Source organism: Lagenorhynchus albirostris, chromosome 10 (genome assembly GCF_949774975.1).
Source record: "Lagenorhynchus albirostris chromosome 10, mLagAlb1.1, whole genome shotgun sequence".
In the NCBI taxonomy this organism is placed as follows: Eukaryota; Metazoa; Chordata; class Mammalia; order Artiodactyla; family Delphinidae; genus Lagenorhynchus; species Lagenorhynchus albirostris.
In genome coordinates this window covers 70,966,852-70,986,472 of record NC_083104.1, presented here as the reverse complement: position 1 = coordinate 70,986,472, position 19,621 = coordinate 70,966,852, and the positions used below count along the sequence as shown (strand labels likewise).

Below are 19,621 nucleotides of genomic sequence, written 5' to 3'. Positions count from 1 at the left end.
TGTTCACTCAATGGCATACTAGGAAGTCATTAAAAATATGTTGAAGAATATTTAATGAGATGGAAAATGTGTTGACAGTATACTTTTTAGTGAAAAAAAACAGCTTACAAAACTTTGCAGAATGATCTCATTTTTAAAAATATATGTGTTTATTCAGAGAATAATTTTAGAAAAATAAACATTGACATTTTAAAGGGTTATCTGGATGGTGCAATTGTGAGTAATTATCATTTCCTTTTTTGTGTGACTTATCAGTATTTTCTGTTTTCTACAATGCAAGATGAATATTTCCATGATATGAAAACAACAAAAAATTATTATATAAAAAAGAACAATTCATTGAGAAAATGCTTAACGCAGAGCTTGCCTCTTATATAGGGTGTCATTGCTCTAGTAACTCGCTTCCTTAGCGTCTCCTCTCCTTGGAGGACCCCAGGAGAGGTAGGGATCCCCAAGGCCTCCTCCCATTTGGGGCATTACTGGAGGCTTGTGGTTTGCCTCCTGGTCATGTGGAATCCAGCTTTGGACAAACTGCAAAGTCCCAAAGTTTGGGAGGTAGAAGAAATGGCAACTGGAAGATTTTATATAGAGTCTGAGCAAGAAACTCCTCCAAAAAGGAGCTAGTTTTGGACTTCCATGGTGGCGCAGTTATTAAGAATCCACCTGCCCATGCAGGGGACACAGGTTCGAGCCCTGGTCCAGGAAGATCCCACGTGCTGGGGAGCAACTAAGCCCGCGAGCCACAACTACTGAGCCCACATGCCTAGAGCCTGTGCTCCGCAACAAGAGAAGCCACCACAGTGAGAAGCCAGCCCCCTCTCGCTGCTACTAGAGAAAGCCCGTGCACAGCAACGAAGATCCAACGCAGCCAAAAATAGATAAATTTATTTTTTAAAAAAGAAACTGGTAAAAAAAATATATATATATATATTGATTGAAAAAAAAAGGAGCTAGTTTCTCTGCCCATGTTTTCCTCAAACAGAAACTAAGGCCGACTTCAGGGTTTGTCCAAGGCCACACGGCCAATTTAATGACAAGGTGAGGCCTTGAAGCCATGGCCTTTCCGCCCTGTTGTATTTCTAAAATGTACTGATTTAGACTATCTCTTCTCACACTTTAATTTGCACAGGAATCACCAGGGATCTTGTTGAAATGCAGATTTTGATCCAGCAGGTCAGGGATGGGCCTGAGGGTCTGCATTTCTAACCAGCCCTCAGGCGATGAAGATGTTGCTGGTCTGGGGATCAGTTAAGTAGCAATGGTGTAGAGCACAGATTCTAGAGCCAGATCGTCAGCTTCCCAATCCTAGCTCTGCTGCAGACAAACTATTATCATAGTTACTGTACTTCAGTTTTCTCAACCGCAGAATCAGTATGACTTAACTCATAGCTTTTTCGTGAAGATTTAATAAGTGCTTAGAACACTCTTCACTAAGAACTAGCTGTTTTATTATTATTTATATTCCCTAGAGCAAGCAGCCAAGGGCGAAGCACGGTTTGACGAATGAATAAACTTTGGAGTCCTTCCTGGGCGACTGGAGTCAGAGAAGCAAAATGGGAGGGCTCGGAGGTGGGGAAGAGGCCCACCTCGAAAGAACTTCTCTCCACCGGGTGGTCAGAAGGACCCGGAGCGCCCGGAAGCCGGCCGGCCCGCGCCCCGGGGACCAATGCGGCCGCCCGGGGGGAGGGGGAGCGCCCGCCAGCCCTTTCCGTCTGGGCGCCGGAGGCCCCGCCCCCTGGAACGTCGCGACGTCCGAGCATTCCACGGTTGCTACTCGGTCGCGAGGGGCGGGGCGCCTGTCAGGGAAGCGGCGCGCTCGGCGGCGGGGGCGGGCTGAGGCTCCGCCGCGCAGTGCCAGCGCCAGCACTAGACCCGCGCCCCGCGCTCTCCGGCCCGCCGCCTGCGTTCTGGCTCGCGAGCCCGCACTCCCGCCCTGCCCGTGCGCTGCCCGAGTATGGAGCTGCTGTGCTGCGAGGGCACCCGGCACGCGCCCCGGGCCGGGCCGGACCCGCGGCTGCTGGGGGACCAGCGTGTCCTGCAGAGCTTGCTCCGCCTGGAAGAGCGCTACGTGCCCCGCGCCTCTTACTTCCAGTGTGTGCAGAGGGAGATCAAGCCGCACATGCGGAAGATGCTGGCGTACTGGATGCTGGAGGTACCGCCCGGAGGGTCTCCCCTCCCCCGCCACCCCGGCGTCCCCGGCTTGGGACATCCTGGTCCCAACAACAATCAGCAAGATGTTTCTGTGGCGCAGATCCTCGGGGCCTGGCCTTTCACTCCTTTCACTCGTGCACCCTACCCGGCTGCCTCCCTGGTGTCCCTTTCTTTCCCTTCTCCAACCCTGACTTTGACTGCCAGTTGTTTGGCACCCCAAGTAACCCTCTCTTCGGGCCGGAAAAGCGGGACAAGGGCCACCCTCTCCCCTCCGGCTTCTTTCAGCGTCTCCCGCCTCGCTCCCCCGCCCGGTCTTCTAGGGAGAGCGCGCCTGGAAAACCCTGGGCTCGGCCGCCCCCGCCGCAGAGCCGGTTCCTGTGTGTCGCGGGGTTCTGGCGGGGAAGGCGGTGGGGTGGCGCGCTGTTCCGGCAGTCAGGGAAATGAAAAGTGCGGGAGGCAGCCGCTGGCGTCTCCTCCCTTCCCTTTGGGTGTGTGCACTGGGTGGCGGTAATGGGGTTTAAGGTCCCAGTTCTCTGGCTCCCGTGGGTGACTCTTCCGTCCCCTCTCACCCTCGGTATTGGTGGGGGGGGGCAGTCTCAGTTTGGAATCCTTAAGGGAGGAAGCCTCTGGCGTACCCCGCTTCCCCCCACCCCCGGGGGGAAGGAGGCACCGCAGAGGAAGTGGAGGGGGGACGACACCTTGGGGAAGGCGCATCCTGTGTATTAGTCCTTGTCACTGTAAGTACACCTACCCCCTCCCGATTCTTGCTCCCTATTCCACTTCCCTTCAGCGCACCGCCCCCCCCTTTAGTGCTGCTGCGTTTCCTTTGCCTCTGCCCCAGAAGTGACAGTGCGCCCTCCCCCAGGTGTGTGAGGAGCAGCGCTGTGAGGAGGAAGTCTTCCCCCTGGCCATGAACTACCTGGATCGCTACCTGTCCTGCGTCCCCACCCGCAAGGCGCAGTTGCAGCTCCTGGGTGCGGTCTGCATGCTGCTGGCCTCCAAGCTGCGCGAGACTACGCCCCTGACCATCGAAAAACTCTGCATCTACACCGACCACTCTGTCTCTCCCCGCCAGCTGCGGGTGCGTGCATAATCCTCCCCACCCCCAACACACACTGCCTCCTCATTTACCAGGAAAAGGAAAGCTAAGACCCTCAAGAGGCTTTCTGTCCCTGGGGAGGGTAGCAGAGGCTTTTTTTTTTTTTTTTTTTGATAAGAGATGGGACAGTGTGGTGTGATAGTCAGGGTAGCCCCAAGCCCAGGCTTGCACTGCCAGCGTGAACCAAACCCCTTCTCCTGACCTCCAGTGGGTGCCACTCCTTCCTGGTCTTTCCCCCAGATAGCAACAAGTCAAACTGCATGTCTACACTCACTAGTACTTTGCCTCTGGGTTTACACAGCCACCATGAGTTATTTATTGGCAGCAGCAGGACATGCCTACGCACCCCCCCTGGAGTGGGGGAGTGGAATGTGCTTCATGTGGGGGAGGGGGGCCGCCCTGGTTGAGTCTTTATCCCAGTGTGTGGACTTTGTGATTGAAAAGCCTCCCAGAGCAGATTATAGCCAGGGTTGCTGTAAGGAAGGGCCAAGGCGTTTCATCCCACCTTCTTTCCTTCCTTTTATATCCCAGGAGAAACAGCTCCTTCCTAATTCTCCATTCGCTAGCCTCACTCTGGGAAACTTGAGCAGCTGCTTCAGGCCTGTGGAATCATCTCTTCTTTTCCTCTTTAGCCAAAGGCCAGAGCTGAGGCACAGACTGGGGCTGAGCTGCAGCTGCTTCCGATGTGATAATGATGCCCTGTCCCCTGGCCCACCCACTCTGACCAAGGTCTTTCATAACACTGTGGGGAGCTGCTGTCACTCCTGTGGTTTGGGAAGTGGCTCCCTGGGCCTCTTGCTGGGAACTTGGGCTGGGCTCTTCCCGAGGCAGGACAGGGGAGACACCGGTTCTCTTTCCCCACTGAGCCTGGAGAGGAGGTGGGGGAGCTGCTTGGATCTGGAAGAGGTTATTTAGGGCGTGCAGATCGTCTCCCGAGGGGCGGGGGTGGGGGGAGACGGGTGAGCTGGCACCTTCCTCCACCTTGCTCTACAGCGGCCCAGTCTTCTCTTGACCCGGAGAGGAGTCTCTGGGCCCCATCTCCCGGGGAGGAGGGCAGCGTGCAGGCTGCTGTGATTGGCTGGCCAAGAAGCCAGGGTACTGGGGCCCCCGAGTGCTGCTTGTCGAGGAACGGGATTCCTCTTCCTGCCAAGTAGCTCTCGGAGATGGGAGTAGGAGGCCGGAGTTGGGAATCCGGGAGGCCCCACAGCTCTTTGTGATGAATCTGGTAGTTTTTGGCAAGTCTAGTTTTTGGTAGTTTTTGGCAAACCAGTGGAGCTGGTTTTCAGGGCTAATGAGCAAGATGTGTTTGGAGGGGTTTAGGCTAGAAGGTAGAAGGGGACTTCCTTTTTGTGAAAAGATTAGGATGGCGTGTGTGCCTTTATGTGAGGAGAGTTTTTCAGAACAGGCCAAAAGTCCTCCCCATGCCTGAGCTGGGGGGTGGAGTATGCCGATCAATGACTTCCTAGAAGGTCAGAGTTGGAAGGGACCTCAGAGAGCTCCAGTCAGTCCAAATCCTCATGCCACAGAGAAGGTTGGGGGCCAGAGAAGGAAGGAAAGAAAGGTCCTGCCTCAGCATTGCACTGAGGTTGAGGAGAATTTGGATGTTCTAGCACTCAGGTGGCCTTAGAGGTTAGGGACGTGATGGAAGCTGCCAGGGGTGTGTTCTTGGCCAAGTGAGGGCTGAGATTCTCAGGGGCTGCCCTGATACAGGGTAAGGTGGCTGCCCTCCCTCACGCGGGACCCTATGCCTCCCCACAGGGAAAGCCCCACTCCAAGTTGCCTTCTAGATGTTTCCTTGGATGCTAGGTGCTTTCTGTTCACTTCTTTTTTTCCCCTAAAGGTTTCTTTTTTTTAAAAAAATTAATTAGGCTGCATTGGGTCTTCGTTGCCACATGTGGGCTTTCTCTGGTTGCAGCGAGCAGGAGTTATACTCTTCCTTGTGGTGCACAGGCTTCTCATTGCGGTGGCTTCTCTTGGTGCGAAGCACGGGCTCTAGGCACGCGGGGTCAGTAGTTGTGGCTCACAGGCTCTAGAGCACAGGCTCAGTCGTTGTGGTGCATGGGCTTAGTTGCTCCGCGGCATGTGGGATCTTCCCGGACCAGGGCTCAAACCTGTGTCCCCGGCACTGGCAGGCAGATTCTTAATCACTGCGCCAGCAGGCAAGTCCCTCTGTTCACTTCTGAGTTAGGAGTTTGACCACTGGGACAAGCACCGGGAGTAGAATGCTAGCTTCTCTGCCCAACTTCTTCCCGCTCCAGGCTGGGCTGTTTTCTGTGGGGCTCTGTGAGAGGTTCAAGAGGATGACACCTAGGTGGGGGCCAGGAGAGGGACAGTGTGACTGGGGGCCTAAAAGAGGTTGGATGGGGTTGCCATTTCTACCTCAGTAAGGGGTCAAACCCATGAGTTCCTTCCTGAGATAACACAATGAAGAAATCCTCATGTGTGCAACTCAGAAGTGGGGCCAGGGCTGGGAACCCCAGATGAGTGGATTGGGGTGGGGCTCCCAGCCTCCCTCCAGGACTTAGCAGTGGTATAGAGGCTAGGGCAGGCAGAGAGATGGTTTGATCCCGCAGGGATCATCTGGACCCATCCTGTTTGGTTTGGCCTCCACTTCTCTTCCTAAGACTCAAATGGCACTAGGCACTATGGGTTCCAGCCAGAGAGGTAGAGTGGGGTGCTCTATCTCAGCCCTACACCCCAATGTCCCACCAAGGGGATGTGGGTTGGGTTGGGCAACCTCCACTTTGAGGAACCTCAGGGTTGGCTCAGCAGCTGTGTCACAGGAGGTGTGGCCTCATGCTCACCCCAGTTGCTTCAAAGAGGTGTGGACTTGGATGGGATGCTGAGTTGGGGGCAGGCTAGTGAGCTCCCCTTTCACAGATCCTTGGGATTATGGAGAATCTTTCTGCTTCGTGCCAGAGGAGCCTCAAGTTCATGGTGATGGGGGCGGTGATCTGCTGCTGCAGTCTTTTCTTTCAACCCTGGCTGGAGAAGTGCTCAGAGCCTTGCAGGAAGTCAGGAGGAGGCCTGGATTACTGGATCCCAAAGATAACCCAGCAGGATTAAAAGAGATAATTCTTGTAAAGCATGTAGTTCTGGCATCTAGGAAATGATCAATAGGGCTCAAAGCAAGTGCCCCCGCCTCTTCCCTGCCACAGTGCCAGTCCTTACATTCAAAAGCAGAACTGGGGTCCTGACCTTCAAGTGTGATGGGCTTCCCTCCCTGTGAGACCTCTGCTTTACTCCCTCCTCTTCCTTTCTTTAGCCACTGACCCTACCCTCTTCCTCAACCTCCAGGACTGGGAGGTGCTGGTCCTGGGGAAGCTCAAGTGGGACCTGGCTGCCGTGATTGCCCATGATTTCCTGGCCCTGATTCTGCACCGGCTCTCTCTGCCCCGTGACCGACAGGCCTTGGTCAAGAAGCACGCCCAGACTTTTCTGGCCCTCTGTGCTACAGGTAAGGGTCCTAAACACATTTTTACCAAGCCGGGGAAATCAGAAGACTTGGAAGGGTGAGCGGTAACCAGGAGATTCTGGTTTCTTGAACTGAAATATTGGAACAGATTTCTGGTTTCTTAAATTTCTTCTCAAAATTTATTTGTGAAAATTCTGTTCCCTCTGAGCCCCCAGTCTCAATACAGAAAAGCAGCAGAGCTGTATGGGATCTCAAGAGACCACCCCCCCACCCCCCAAGTATGTAGGTGGGTCACTGAGAGCTTAGAGAGAAGTGACTTGCCCAGGGTCTTACAGTGACTAAGTTGCGAGCAGAAACCAGGTCTCTTAACCCTGATTTTGTGTCCACACCAGGAAGAGACTCATTCACTCCCTGGTCCCTGGCCAGGATCACTTACAGACCACCCTGGACCTGACCCTCTCCAGTAAAGAGCCCCTTTCCTGCCTTTCTCCCCTGCTATCTGACACCACTCGCTGCTGGGGTTTTCAAGAAGACCCCTGCTCTGTTCATACGGCCTGGCACCTTCTGGGTAATAGAAGGTGCGTGCTGGTTGTTATCCTTGAAACCACCCTTGCCTCATGGTCCCCTCTCTTTCCAAGATTACACCTTTGCCATGTACCCGCCATCCATGATTGCCACGGGAAGCATTGGAGCTGCAGTACAAGGCCTGGGTGCCTGCTCCACATCTGGGGATGAGCTCACAGAGCTGCTGGCAGGGATCACAGGCACTGAAGTGGTGAGTGCTGGGCAGCTGGGCAAGTGGCCTCAGTTCACGAGGCAGCGCTATATTCCCTGAGCCTCCAGCAGAGGGAGCTGTCGCCCCCCCACCCCCGGCCCCGTCTCCACTCCTGGTTTTGAGTGCCCTGCTTTTGGGGCTTCCGTGGCCTTTTATCTCCTTCCTTGGTCTGGAGAAGAGCAAGTGTCTTGGGCGGGCTGAAGGGCACTGTCCCTGGGTACCCTTTTCTTGCCAAACGGTGTGCAGGAGTGGGGGTGGGGGATTTGGTGTCAGATGCTGGGCTGCTCTCACACCCTCTTGCCACATCCTCTTGCCAGTTTCTGAGAATTGAAAGCTGATTCCTGGGGTTGGGCTGTGGCCTAACCTCCCCAGACTTCCCTGTGTGCTGGGAGGTGTCCTCCAGCACCTGCTGCCACATGCTATGGGGGGAGGGACGTGGACCTTCCTCACCGTTCCCCCTTGTTCCCAGGACTGCCTGCGGGCCTGTCAGGAGCAGATTGAAGCTGCCCTCAGGGAGAGCCTCAGGGAAGCCGCCCAGACCTCCCCCAGTCCAGCGCCCAAAGCCCCCAGGGGCTCCAGCAGCCAGGGGCCCAGCCAGACCAGCACTCCCACAGATGTCACAGCCATCCACCTGTAGCCCTGGCGAGGCCCCCTCGAGTGGCCACCGACAGCAGAGGAGGGGACACTGCCACCCCCCTCCCTGCCTGCAGGAACGAACCATGCCACAGCTGAAGCCCGAGGGGGCTCCTTCCTACTTGCCTGTCGCAAGCCGAAGGGGTCGGGTCCTACCTGTCCCTGCAGTGTGCACTAAGGGGCCTGGCCAGCTGCGGCGGGTGGCCAGTCAGGCTCCTCCTCCTCCCTGCATCTGACCAGCTCAGCCCCCATCCCGGTCCTAGCTGGGGGCGGGCCAGGCTGGCCAGAGATGAAATTGAAGTCTGTAGAATACATGTGCCAGCATTCCTTTTGGGGGCCCCCTTATCTCTGGGGCTCTCGTGTTCTCAACTGCCAAAGTTGAACCCGGGCCCTCGGCAGTGAAAGCGCGGAGTCCTAACCACTGGACTGCCAGGGCATTCCCTAGTTACTGCATTTGGATTGGGGTCTTTCTGAAGAATCCTCACATGTTCTAGACACATGTGAGAAGAAAGAGTGGACATCTCCTCTCAATGCACTTGGAGGCCCCTGCATAATCCATGCTCTCAGCTGCTCCTAGAGGGAGGGGCCCTGGCCTCTGTCTGAGGGGCAGGAACCAACCTCCTCGCTTTGCTTTCTGCTCAGCTTCTCCTGTGTGATTGGGGGGTGGAGGGGCAGTGCTGAAGGAAGAGGTTGTTTTAATTTATTAATTGCTTTGAGTACAGCTGTAAGAGGGTGTGGTGGGGCCCATCTACCCTGAGTGGTGGTGACCCTGGTGGTTGCTGCATTCCTCCCCTATCCTACCGCGAGAGGATCTTCATGGCCGAGGAGCTGCTACAGCCTGGGGTGGGGCCACGCCCTCCTCTCCCTCTGGCCCTCTGCTCCATCCTGCAAGGCTGGGGGATGAAGTAGCGATGACCTGGAGGTGACCAAGCCCCCTGTCTGGAGAGGGAGGCAAGCCCTGTTGACACAGGTCTTTCCCGAGGCCACAAGGTCCAGGCTGGTGGCCCAGGACCATCATGCTACCTTAATAAAGATTCTGAAATAAAACTCTCTTTGGCTTCTTGGATTGGATGGCAGTGTGGGCAAAAGCCTATATCTAGAGGGTGGAAATCAGTTGTCTCAAGTAGGGGTCGCCAAGCCTTTTCTGTGAAGGACCAGAGTAAATACTTTAGGTTTTGTGGGCCATATGGTCTCTGCCCCACATACAGTCAGTTTTGCTTCATAATGTGATCTATGCATTCCTAAAAACCACCGCACCATGCAGAATTGCACAATAAAAACCACAGGGCTTATGGGGAAAATGGGGCTTGAGGCACTATACTCATACTTAATGAGGGAGACTTGTCTTTTAAAAAAAGGAAAGATAGTGCTTTTACCCATTAAATGGTTAAAAACACATACTGCAATAAACATGGCCCTTTATCTTGAAAAACAAACAACACCTGAAGTCTGCTGTGGAAGTGGAGGTCGGAAGGATGTGGAAGGCGGGTTGTAACACCAGATGTGGGTGTGGTACCAACCCGCAAGGTGAACTGGTGTCGCTCGCACATGTCTGAGGTATGTGCGTTCCGTGTATCATCTGGCTCAGCTCAGCCGGGTACAGTTTTCTGCTTTCACCTAGTGTTTCTCAAAGACAAAACTGCATATAAATGTGAAATTTGCTTTATGATCAAATTCCTCCCAAATACAGTAATTAGGCTGGAACGAATTCACATTCTCCAAAACACGTAACAAGGGTTCTAGCCAGACTGTACTCGCCTCTGCTGCTGTGGCATGAAAGCAGCCAGAGAGAACCTGGAAATGGATGGGTGTGGCTGCATCTTAATAAAACTTTATTTATGGACACTGAAATCTGAATTTCATATAATCTTCACCTATCACAAAATACCCTTCTTTCAATTTTTTCCCTAGCCATTCAAAAATGTAAAACTTCTTAGCTCACGGGCCATAAGGAAACAGGCATTTGACCCTGGTTTGCCAACCCTTGGTCTAAAGCTTTCATTAGCTAAGAAAGTTAGGGCACTGGTCTGGCGGTGACCCCGAGCTTGACCTTTCTCGCCTCTGTATCTCCACTTTCCTCTAGGTGCTTTCTCCTAGCTCTTCCAACCACAGCTGAGACCATCTTGTGAACAACCTCCTGGTTGCTGGCATTCTCCCAAAGTAGCCTGTGTCAGGGGAAGGCAAAGGCTGTGCCCTCTAGGGGCTGGCAGGGTGGGTACAGCCTCGAGAAACAAACTTGTCTGAGGGGGGCACGGCTCCCATGTAAACCGGGGAAGAAACCACTGCTACACAGGAGCAGGGATGCAGTGCCCACCTCCACAAAAGAGGGAAAGCAGAAAGATCTCCATCCACCACATCAAAACACTGAAGTTCAATAAATACCTGCCTTTTGTTTTTATCTACCTCCCAGTGAACTGACACAACAGCCTGAGAGAAAGTACCCACTCCAACCCCCAGCTGGGAAGTGGGACTGTTAGGCTGTGGAGTTTCAAGTCAGGTCCCAGAACTGAGCAGGGATGCAGGCCTAGAATGGAAGAGAGAGCCGGCCAGACTCAGTTCTCCCTGTCAGGAACTGGGGAATCAGAGGCCCGTGACCTCTCGTGGCCCTGAACTGGGTCTTCGGCTATAAAGGCTCAGTGTCACCTTTAGTCAGCAGCAGGGATCCTGGTGTCCTCCCATGCCCTGCAGACCAGGACGAGCACTGCTCCGTCACTCCATGGTGATGGGAACGTCTTCTACATCTCGGGGGATGGCACTCTGAAGCTCACGCCTGATCTCGGGGGACAGCAGGGGATGGGGCTGCAGCCGAAGCAGTTCCAGGAGGGCCTCCTTCTGCTCTGTGGCCAGGTCAGCCTTGTAGCGCTGGACCAAAGTCAGGAGGCACTGGTGCCAGAGCACGGGCAGCTCACGCTTCTCCGTCCGGAAACCCAGGAAGTGGAAGACCAAGGCGTCCAGCACCCGGTAGGGCAACGCGTACTTCTTATCCAGCAGCAGCCTCAGGAAGATGCTGGTGGCACCGCTGTACTCCATCTCTGCGATTTTCAGCATGGCTGCACTAGTGGGGAAGGGAGGTAGGGAAACGCTGGAGGAAGGCTTCTCCTTTTCTGGCCCTTACACTGTGCTATCCCTAAAGGGGGAATCTCCAGCATTCTTTTCACCTCCCCTATCTCACTCCCTGGACTCCAGTTACCAGCACTACGCTGACTCACGCCAAATCCCCACGTCTGGCTCAGACTGCTTGTCTCAGTATTCAACTAGAATAGGTCCTAATGTCCTGAGATCTCCACCCCTAACTTACTTTCTTCCCATGTTCCCCATTCTTTCATTCATTCAACTATTTACTGAGCACCTACCATGTGCCAGGCCCTGGGACCTTGTTCCTGCGGGACTGACATTCTTGTGGAGTAACGATACACCCACTGGCTTAAATGAGCTGCAAACCCAGGGCTATGCTTAGCTCCTTCCCCACTCTGCCCCCCCCCATCCCCAGTCCTGGGACTCTGCCGTGCGGAGATCCGCCAACCAGTGGTCCTCCACCCCCACCGACACTACCTGGAGTGCAACACAGGGATGGAGCACTTGGTGATGATGCTGCCCACGATGATGGCTTCCCGGAGGGTACAGGTGCCCGACTCGCACAGCGGGATCAGGATGCCTGGGGAGGGGCAGAGGGGCAGTCACTCTAAGCCCAGAGTGAGAGAAAGGAGGTACTGCAGGAGCTCCAGCCCCTCCCTTTCGTAAGTGCCTCCTGGGTTCCCACCTTTAAACCAGGCTCCAGGCTTGAATAGAGCCTTCTTCAGTGCCATGTAGAGGTGGAAGTTGAGTCGCTTGTACTCAGCAATGTCATCTCGCACCCGGGGGAGCAGGACCAGGTTATAGAAGCGCTGGGCCATACGTTCCTTTAGGTTAGAGGCGAAAATCCTAGTGTTTTTGGAGGAAAGGGGGGAGATCCCAGGTCACCTGATAGTCTGGAGCTCGCCTTTTAAATATCAATGTGGATGGTACATGCAAGAGATCGGAGGGTGTGTGAAGCGAGCTGGGTGCATGCAACACCCAGGTCAGATGAGAGAGGGAACAGGAGGGGCTACGAGATGTACCCAAACAGGGTGAACACTGTCTGTGTTTGGGGTGAGCCAGGGCTCTCCCAGGCAGACAGGTACCCAGCTGTTCACCATCCCCTCTCCATCATGGGTCCCCTCTGTCCTGCTGTCACCAGGGACGTGTGCATGCCTGGGGAGCCACAGACTTCTGAGGCCACCCTGACACCCTAGGGTTGTATCCTGGTAGTTTTGAGCCTCTCCCCTGGAAACTCATCACAGGGTATTCTTAACAGGGTCTCGGCTCCAAAACAGGAAACAGAAAGAGCTGGGAAAATGATGACATAAAGAAGCATAAGACAGCGCTGTGGGGGCAAAGCTAGGATGTAATGGCAAAGGGAATGGAAGCCTGCCCTTCCCACACCCAGCCCTTCCCTACAGACCCAAAGCAGCCCTGACCCCCATCTGCTCTACCTCGTGGCTTGGTACATGGCAGCAGCGGTCCAGGCCTCAGGCTCTGTGATGTAGAGGATTTGCTCCCAGTTGGAGAGGGCAGGGATGATCTTAAATGCCTTGGGCAGTTTCCCACTGCGGTACTTAGACAACACCTGATGATGAGAGAACAAAATCATCATCGTCATTAACATACACGATGTTTACCAGGTGCCGGGTGCCAGGCACTTGTCTGGGTGCCTTTCATACATTAACTCACTTAATCCTCACAACCACCCTGTGAGGAGGTGCTATTATCATCCTCATTTTCCAGTGGGGAAACTGAGACCAGAGAGTCACGTAAGCAGGAGAGCAGGACCCTGGAGCTGTGCACTCTGACCCCTGAGCCCGCTCTCAGCCACCAGGCCTTATTTCTACGAGAGATGTGGGCACCCAAAGCCCCTGTGAGGGAGTCCCATCACAGCTCTCCTCTCAGCTCTTACCTCCCGGACCCCTCTGTAGACCTCCAGGACCCGGGGGTCCAGCTGGGGCACAGGGAAGCCTGACACCTCGGACATGACCGTCTCGACTTCCGTCTGCTTCTCAGTTAACTTCTCCATGATGATGTCAGCTAGGGTGCGTCTGGGAGAAAGGGAGGGAATGGGTGGGAGTGCCGTGCTCTCAGTCCAGGAAGCTCTTGACTCCCCACGCGGTCCCTTGAGAGCCCCGATAAACTTGCAATCTTGTTGGGACACGTGACCTCAGTCCCCTCTGGGCCCAACAACCCAGCACAGAAGACCTGGCAGTCAGTCATTCAGCTCAGGATGGAGCTGACAGTCGTGTGTGGAGGCGAGGAACCTAGCCTCTGAAGTCAACCTGCCTGGGTTCAGGTCCTGGCTCCTCTGCTCCCTGCATGACGCTGGGCATGCTACTCTGCCTCTCTATGCCTCAGCTCCCTCCCCTGTAAAACAGGGATAATAACAGTACCTACTCTCATAAAGTTAACATGAGGAGTAAAAAAAGTTAGCGTATGTACTCTACCTGGAACTATCAGTGATAGTAGTAATAAGTTTGTGACAAGTGTTCCTATTTCAAACACATCCATCACATGCTGCCAGTGTGCTGAGGACTCTCCAGTTATAAAACCCTGGTCTGACCTCTCCAGAGTACCAGACACACCTCAATTATATACCAAGATTTCTGGTAGCTGGGACCATTAGGGAGAGACGATGGCACACACTTACCCCCCTTTTAATTTATTAAAGTTTATGGAAAGAGGTCCAAGATGAAAGATCTTTTTTTCCCAGCCTCCTTAAGCACAATCAGACCGTGATGATTCAGAATTATCATTACATTGGGCTTTGGTGCAATAAAGGTGTCTCCAGGGTCTGCTGAAGTCTATTTAAAATGGCTCCGTAAAATAGATAACTAGGGCTTCCCTGGTGGCACAGTGGTTGAGAGTCTGCCTGCCAATGCAGGGGACACGGGTTCGTGCCCCGGTCCGGGAAGATCCCAGATGCCGCGGAGCGGCTGGGCCCGTGAGCCATGGCCGCTGAGCCTGCACGTCCGGAGCCTGTGCTCCGCAACAGGAGAGGCCACAGCAGTGAGAGGCCCGTGTACCGCAAAAAAAAAAAAAAAAGATAACTAATGAGAACCTACTGTATAGCACACGGAACTCTACTCAATGCTCTGTGGTGACCTAAATGGGAAGGAAATGCAAAAAAGAGGGGATATATGTACACATATAGCTGATTCACTTTGCTGTACAGTAGAAATTAACACAACCTTGTAAAGCAACTATACTCCAATAAAAATTAATTAAAACAAAACAAACATGGCTCCTGTCTTCCCAGGGCAGGACTTCCCAGATGTGCCCTCACACTGTCTGTGTGACACCCACGCGAGGTATTGTTATTCCCATTACTCAGACATGGGAACCGATATGCAGAGGGGTTAGTAACTCACCCAAGGTCTCACAGCTCACGAGTAGGGGAAAGAGTCAAAGCCTGGTCTTTCAGGTTCTGAAGGTCAGGCACCTTACAGTACATATGTGCCCCCAAACTAAATGGCCTCTGACTGCTGAGCTCACGTGGATCTAGCCTGCTCTCTGAAGATGCCAGCTGTCACCCCTCAAGACTGTCAGGAGCCCCTGTTCCTAGTAGCTTTACTTTTCTGTTGACAACAAGCTGGAAAACCATCTTGCCAAGCTTGTCAGAATGGGCTGCGAAAGAGGAGTTACAGCCGCTGGGTGGGAACCTGAGAGGCTCTCTGGTGGGACCAGCACGCACTTTGTAACATCCACCTCAGCTGCTGCGCATCACACTGGGAAAGGGGCTCACGGCTTCATCCTGCCTCTCAAATACACGGCCATGGAACTTGTCATTCAGCCTCCCTGCCTTCCCACAGTATTACTAGCAATGAGACATGCATGAACCCAAGAGCCTGAAGAACCAAGAACAATGTCACATTAACATCACATGGTCAGAATGAACTGGTCGAGGGCCCTTATCCTAGACTCCCCTCTCCTGGGCCAAAATCCACGGGCTCCAGAGTTTGAACACAGGAGCTTGAAAGCCTGCATGTTTTGGACCTAGCATTTACTACAGATGAGAATGAGTTAGTGGTTCTAACTGTGGGGTGCCCCCTGGGGGACATCTGGCAACGTCTGGAGACAATTTTTGGTCATTACAGCTGGGGGGACGGTCACTACTGGTATCTAGTGGATACAAGTCAGGGACGCTGCTAGACATCCTAAATTGCACAGGACAGCCTCCACAGAAGAGAATTATCCAGCCCAAAATGCAGAAGTGCTGGGGCTGGAAAACCCTGGATAAAATGAAGCTTAGGGTATGAAAAAGATGTGGCCAAGGAAACTGAGCTCACCACTAAGAAAACTGAGCATACCAAGACCAAATGCAATGGGACAGATCACCCAGAGAGAGAACAAGGCCTGCAACTGTTTGCCCAGGTAATCCAGGCAGTTCTAAGGCAGGCAGACAGAGGGGGGAGGAGGTATTTTGAGTCTGGGTCATTCTCATTAAGAACAGTCCTTTGAGGATGGGCCACTTTTGTCAAGGCGGTTCCCCACAACTCGCAATGCTCAGGCCCTTCCCAAAGGAGCGGAATCAAAACACTGCCAGGACACACGCTTCTCTGCATATGAAGTTTCTTCTCTATAAAGTTGCTACCAGGACCCACTCTCCCAAATCCCAGGCCGTGCCAGCCCTACCTGGCAGGAGGGTTCTTGTTCATGAACATCTCAATGGCCCGCTCATCCTCGGGGTCCACAACCACCTCCGCGTGGTAGTCTGGCCCTGTCATGGTGGCAGCCTTCTCCAGAGTGGGCCACTCCTCGTCATCTGATCCATCCTGTGGCACTCCTGGACTCAGAAGAGGGGAGATGAAATGGGTGAGCAAGGTAAGCGATGGCTTAGGAATTCAGAGGTTAACCATCATGTATATGGTCCAGGGCTGGCTTGTAATAGACACAGACGCGCAAAGTGAAACAGGTGATGCAAATGCTACCTTCCAGTCCCTGGGGGGCGCACAATCTTGCTTGAGAAACAAAATGTACACATATGAACCAATGAGACAGTGATAGTAGTAAATAACAGTTAACACACTATACTCAGTTATATAGCACAAACTCTTCTAAACACTGTACGTAACCATCATAAACCCAAGAAATAGGGACTATGATTATACCCAGTTTCAGATGGGGATGCTGAAGCGCAGGAAAGGTAAGTGACTTGCCTAAGGCAGGCGATCTAGGTCTAGACTGTGCATTCTTCACCTCTTTTACACGCATGGTAGGGCTTGATTATGTGCCAAAATGAGTGGCAGAAATGGTATATACCACAGGCACCCAGAAGATGATGAGTGCAGAGGATGGTTAGGCTCTGGATAGGCAATATGGGAAATGAAGGCGTGTTTTCCAGACCTGGGTAACAACACTGGCAAGAGGGCTTCGTTACAAGAGTGTCTGTTGGGAATTCCCTGGTGGTCCAGTGGTTAGCACTCTGCGCTCTCACTGCCGAGGGCGAGGGTTCAATCCCTGATCGGGGAACTAAGATCTTGCAAGCTGCACGGTGCGGCCAATAAATAAATAAACAAAACTTTAAAAGTGTATAATCAATGGTTTAAAAAAAAAAAACCCAAGAGTGTAGACAGTTGCAAGAAATAAGGCTAGATGGGTAAAGTGAGGCCGGGCAGTGAGTTCAGATTTCAACAGACCAACCCATCTGAATAACCGATTATTGGAAGACTACAGCTGGCTGGGCGTCTGAAAAGGGAGGTAATAATCTAAGTGGGGAGATAAAACGCCACACATGAACAGGTCATTAAGAACAGAGACTGTGTGATAAAAGCTAAATAAGGAAGGAGGGGAACACGTACTAGATCTTTTGTCTCCACATGCTAACTCCCAAATCTGTACCTGTAGGTGGACCTCCCTTTGCTCCAGACCCTAACTCCAGCTGACTCCTGCAGAGCTGGGTCATGGATGACCCACAGGCACTTCAACCTTCACCTGTCATCAACCACACTCACTCCCTTTCCCTCCTAGGTCTACACTACTCACTGTGTTCCACATCTAAGTAAATAGCACCACCATCCAGCCAATACTAAGCCAGAGCCTGGGCAGCAGGCCTGCCTTGTCCCCTGCCCTCACTCAAAACATCCAATCAATTACCAAGTCCTATTCCATTGTACCTCACAGAATCCCTCTTAAAGCCTTCATGCCCCCATCAAAGCCTAGGTCAGTTATCACCTGTTGCCTGGATTAATTCGACAATCCCCTAACTGGTCCCCATAGTCTCCAATAGCTCCCCATTGTCTTCAGGGCAGCCTACAAGTCATTTGTAGCTCTCGCTCTGACCTACCTCACCATCATTCATTCAGCAAACGAGTGCCTGCTGTAAGTGAGGCACTGTTCTGGGTGCTGGAATATAAGTGAACAAGAGAAACAAAAACATTCTGCCCTTATAGAGCTTACATTCTAATGGTGGAAACAGACGATGAACTAATATGACATATATTACGTTTAAAAAAGACAAATGCCACGACAAAAGAAACGTAGCAGAAGAGAGAAGCTGGAGTGTGGAGACGGGTGGGGGTGTTGCAATTTTTAATGGAGTGCTCAGAGCAGGCCTAGGGGAAGCAGAAAAGGTCAGACTGACAAAAGGTGTAGATCACACAGGTCTTTGTAGACCACTGTAATCCTCGAGCTGTGGAGCTGAGTGGACTGTAGCGGGTATGGGATACTAATTAGCAGGCTACTGCAACCATCCAGGTGAGAGATCATGGTGGTTTGAACAGGATGCTGTTCCCAGATGGTGAGAAGTGATCTGATTCTGGATATATTTTTAAGGTAGAGTCAACAGGACTTCCCAATAGATCAGACGTGGAGTGAGGAAGAGAGCAGTCCAAGGTTTCTGTCTGGAGCAAATGGAAGGACATCATGCCATTAACTGAGACGAAGGAGACTGTGGGTGGAGGTTTGGCAAGATGGTCAGGATTTCTGTTCTGGACATGTGAAATTTGAGATGTCTCAGACTTCAAACTGGAGAGGCTGAAGAGGTAGCTGAAATATAAGAATCTGGGTTTCATGGAAAAGATCAGGGCTAGAATATGAACTGGGAAGCAGTTACCAAATACATGGTATTTAAACCTGGAAACTGATGATAGCACCAGAGCAGTGAACAGAAGTGAAGACAAGAGGTCCAAGGATGGAACCCTATGCCACTGCAAGAGGTTGGTGGCAAAAGAGGAGCCTGCAAAGGCTACTGAGAGGTGAGGAAGTTGTAAAACAGGTATGTGATGTCTTAGAAGTCAAGTAAAGATACTGTAGTCAGGAGGCTAGTGTTCCATTGCGAATACTGCTCACAGGACAAATGAAAGATGAGAGCTGAGAAACAGATTAAGCAACTTGGAGGTCAACACTCCCAGCCTAATAAGAAAAAAATTGACCACCTTTTAATTAATCTCTCTCCCTCTTTAGCCCCTAATCAATATTGTTCTTTGTGCTCAGAGCACTCCCCACTTTTCAGGTCTTAGCACAAAGGCCAAGCAATCTGGGAAGCCTGAACCCCAAGACTAATGCAATTGTTATCAGAGAAACTACACTTTATCACGGAGTGCATTATTCTAATTGTCCATTTCATCGTCTCTCTTCTGGGCTAGATTGTAAGATCCTGAAGTCAGGTATTCGTCTATCTTGTTTACTTTTTTACCTATACCATCTAAACTCCTAGCACAGTGGAATGTACATACTAGACATCCCATAAGTATTTACAGAACAAATGGATAAATACTAGCAGAACTTAGTGGCGTGAGCAACCACATCCTGTTGGCCTAACCTTGGGGGTGCCTAAAAGCGAGTGCCTAAAACTAGGAGTGGGAGTGGAGGACACTGGCCACCCTCATTCCGCCTCAGGGCTGGGTGTCCCATTCCATTACCTTTGCAAGAGTGTAATACGGCCCCCTGTTTTTCTATTCCAAGCTATTCCCCTTCAGGAACCTTTCAGCTACCCACCCTCTTCCTCGTACCCACCCCGGCCACTCACCCAGCCGCGTGGTGCGCTCCCGCGGCGCCGCGGGCCTGCCCCCGGTCCCATGCTCGGCCTCGAGCTCCTCTTGCTGTTGCCGCGCTTGCTGCAAAATCCGTCGGGTCAGCCGGGGCCCCACGTACTCTTCCTCCTCTTCTCCGGTTCCACGACCCCGTCGCTTTTCCCGGGCCCCTGCCCGCACCGCGTCCCTAGCCAGGATTTGCTCGGCCAGGGGCGCATGCTTTTCCTGACCCCCGGCCCCGCGAGCCGCTTTCAATTTGGGCATTTTTCTCGAGAGCCTTGCCGGGAAGTTTCACACGTGTGGATGGAGGAAAAAGCCCTGAATGCGCTTGCGCAGTAACCTCCCAGCGCCCAAGATGCCACACGGAGCTCACAGCGCCCCCTCGCGTTGGGAGGCCGGGACTGCCACCAGCGCCGCCCTATCGCCTAAAAGAGCTCACGGGTCCTGGAGCTGGATTCCCGAATAAACTCATTGCATTTAATGTTGGCTTCTCTAAGTGGTGGCAGTCCGAG

The 19,621-nt window shown here is 52.8% G+C and overlaps 2 protein-coding genes across 4 annotated transcripts in view; one reads left to right on the top strand and one right to left on the bottom strand.

Annotated features, from left to right (window-relative positions):
• The window catches only part of CCND3 (cyclin D3), an 81,356-nt gene extending 72,232 nt beyond the window's left edge, over positions 1 to 9,124 (top strand). The window contains exons 1-5 of one of the 2 annotated variants that reach the window (XM_060162886.1): positions 1,600 to 2,152; positions 3,017 to 3,232; positions 6,548 to 6,707; positions 7,304 to 7,440; positions 7,910 to 9,124. In XM_060162886.1, the coding sequence (XP_060018869.1) occupies positions 1,955 to 2,152; positions 3,017 to 3,232; positions 6,548 to 6,707; positions 7,304 to 7,440; positions 7,910 to 8,077 (879 nt within the window). In that variant the 5' untranslated portion in view covers positions 1,600 to 1,954 and the 3' untranslated portion in view covers positions 8,078 to 9,124. Of the gene's footprint in view, positions 1 to 1,599; positions 2,153 to 3,016; positions 3,233 to 6,547; positions 6,708 to 7,303; positions 7,441 to 7,909 lie in introns of those variants that run through there. The other variant, XM_060162887.1, reaches the window with a different exon arrangement.
• A 595-nt stretch (positions 9,125 to 9,719) lies between these two features.
• On the bottom strand, positions 9,720 to 19,447 carry BYSL (bystin like). Of its 2 annotated transcripts, none has more exons than XM_060162884.1 (7): positions 19,106 to 19,447; positions 15,772 to 15,922; positions 13,046 to 13,184; positions 12,585 to 12,718; positions 11,834 to 11,994; positions 11,626 to 11,728; positions 9,720 to 11,128 (listed from the first exon to the last, which is right to left on the bottom strand). In XM_060162884.1, exons 1-7 carry the CDS (start codon positions 19,371 to 19,373, stop codon positions 10,783 to 10,785), a joined length of 1,302 nt encoding a protein of 433 aa, XP_060018867.1. In that variant the 5' UTR covers positions 19,374 to 19,447; the 3' UTR covers positions 9,720 to 10,782. The 2 variants fall into 2 exon arrangements, with proteins under 2 accessions (XP_060018867.1, XP_060018868.1); XM_060162885.1 differs by having other exon boundaries at positions 15,772 to 15,927; positions 19,106 to 19,224.
• Positions 19,448 to 19,621: the final 174 nt, after the last annotated feature.

Excerpts from the sequence above, each read along its gene's own strand:
- BYSL (XM_060162884.1), bottom strand. The coding sequence starts at position 19,373 with ATGCCCAAATTGAAAGCGGCTCGCGGGGCCGGGGGTCAGGAAAAGCAT. Across the intron at positions 12,719-13,045 it reads TCTACAGAGGGGTCCGGGAG|GTGTTGTCTAAGTACCGCAG; the intron begins GTAAGAGCTGAG and ends TCTCATCATCAG. Across the intron at positions 11,729-11,833 it reads GCCTGGAGCCTGGTTTAAAG|GCATCCTGATCCCGCTGTGC; the intron begins GTGGGAACCCAG and ends GCCCCTCCCCAG.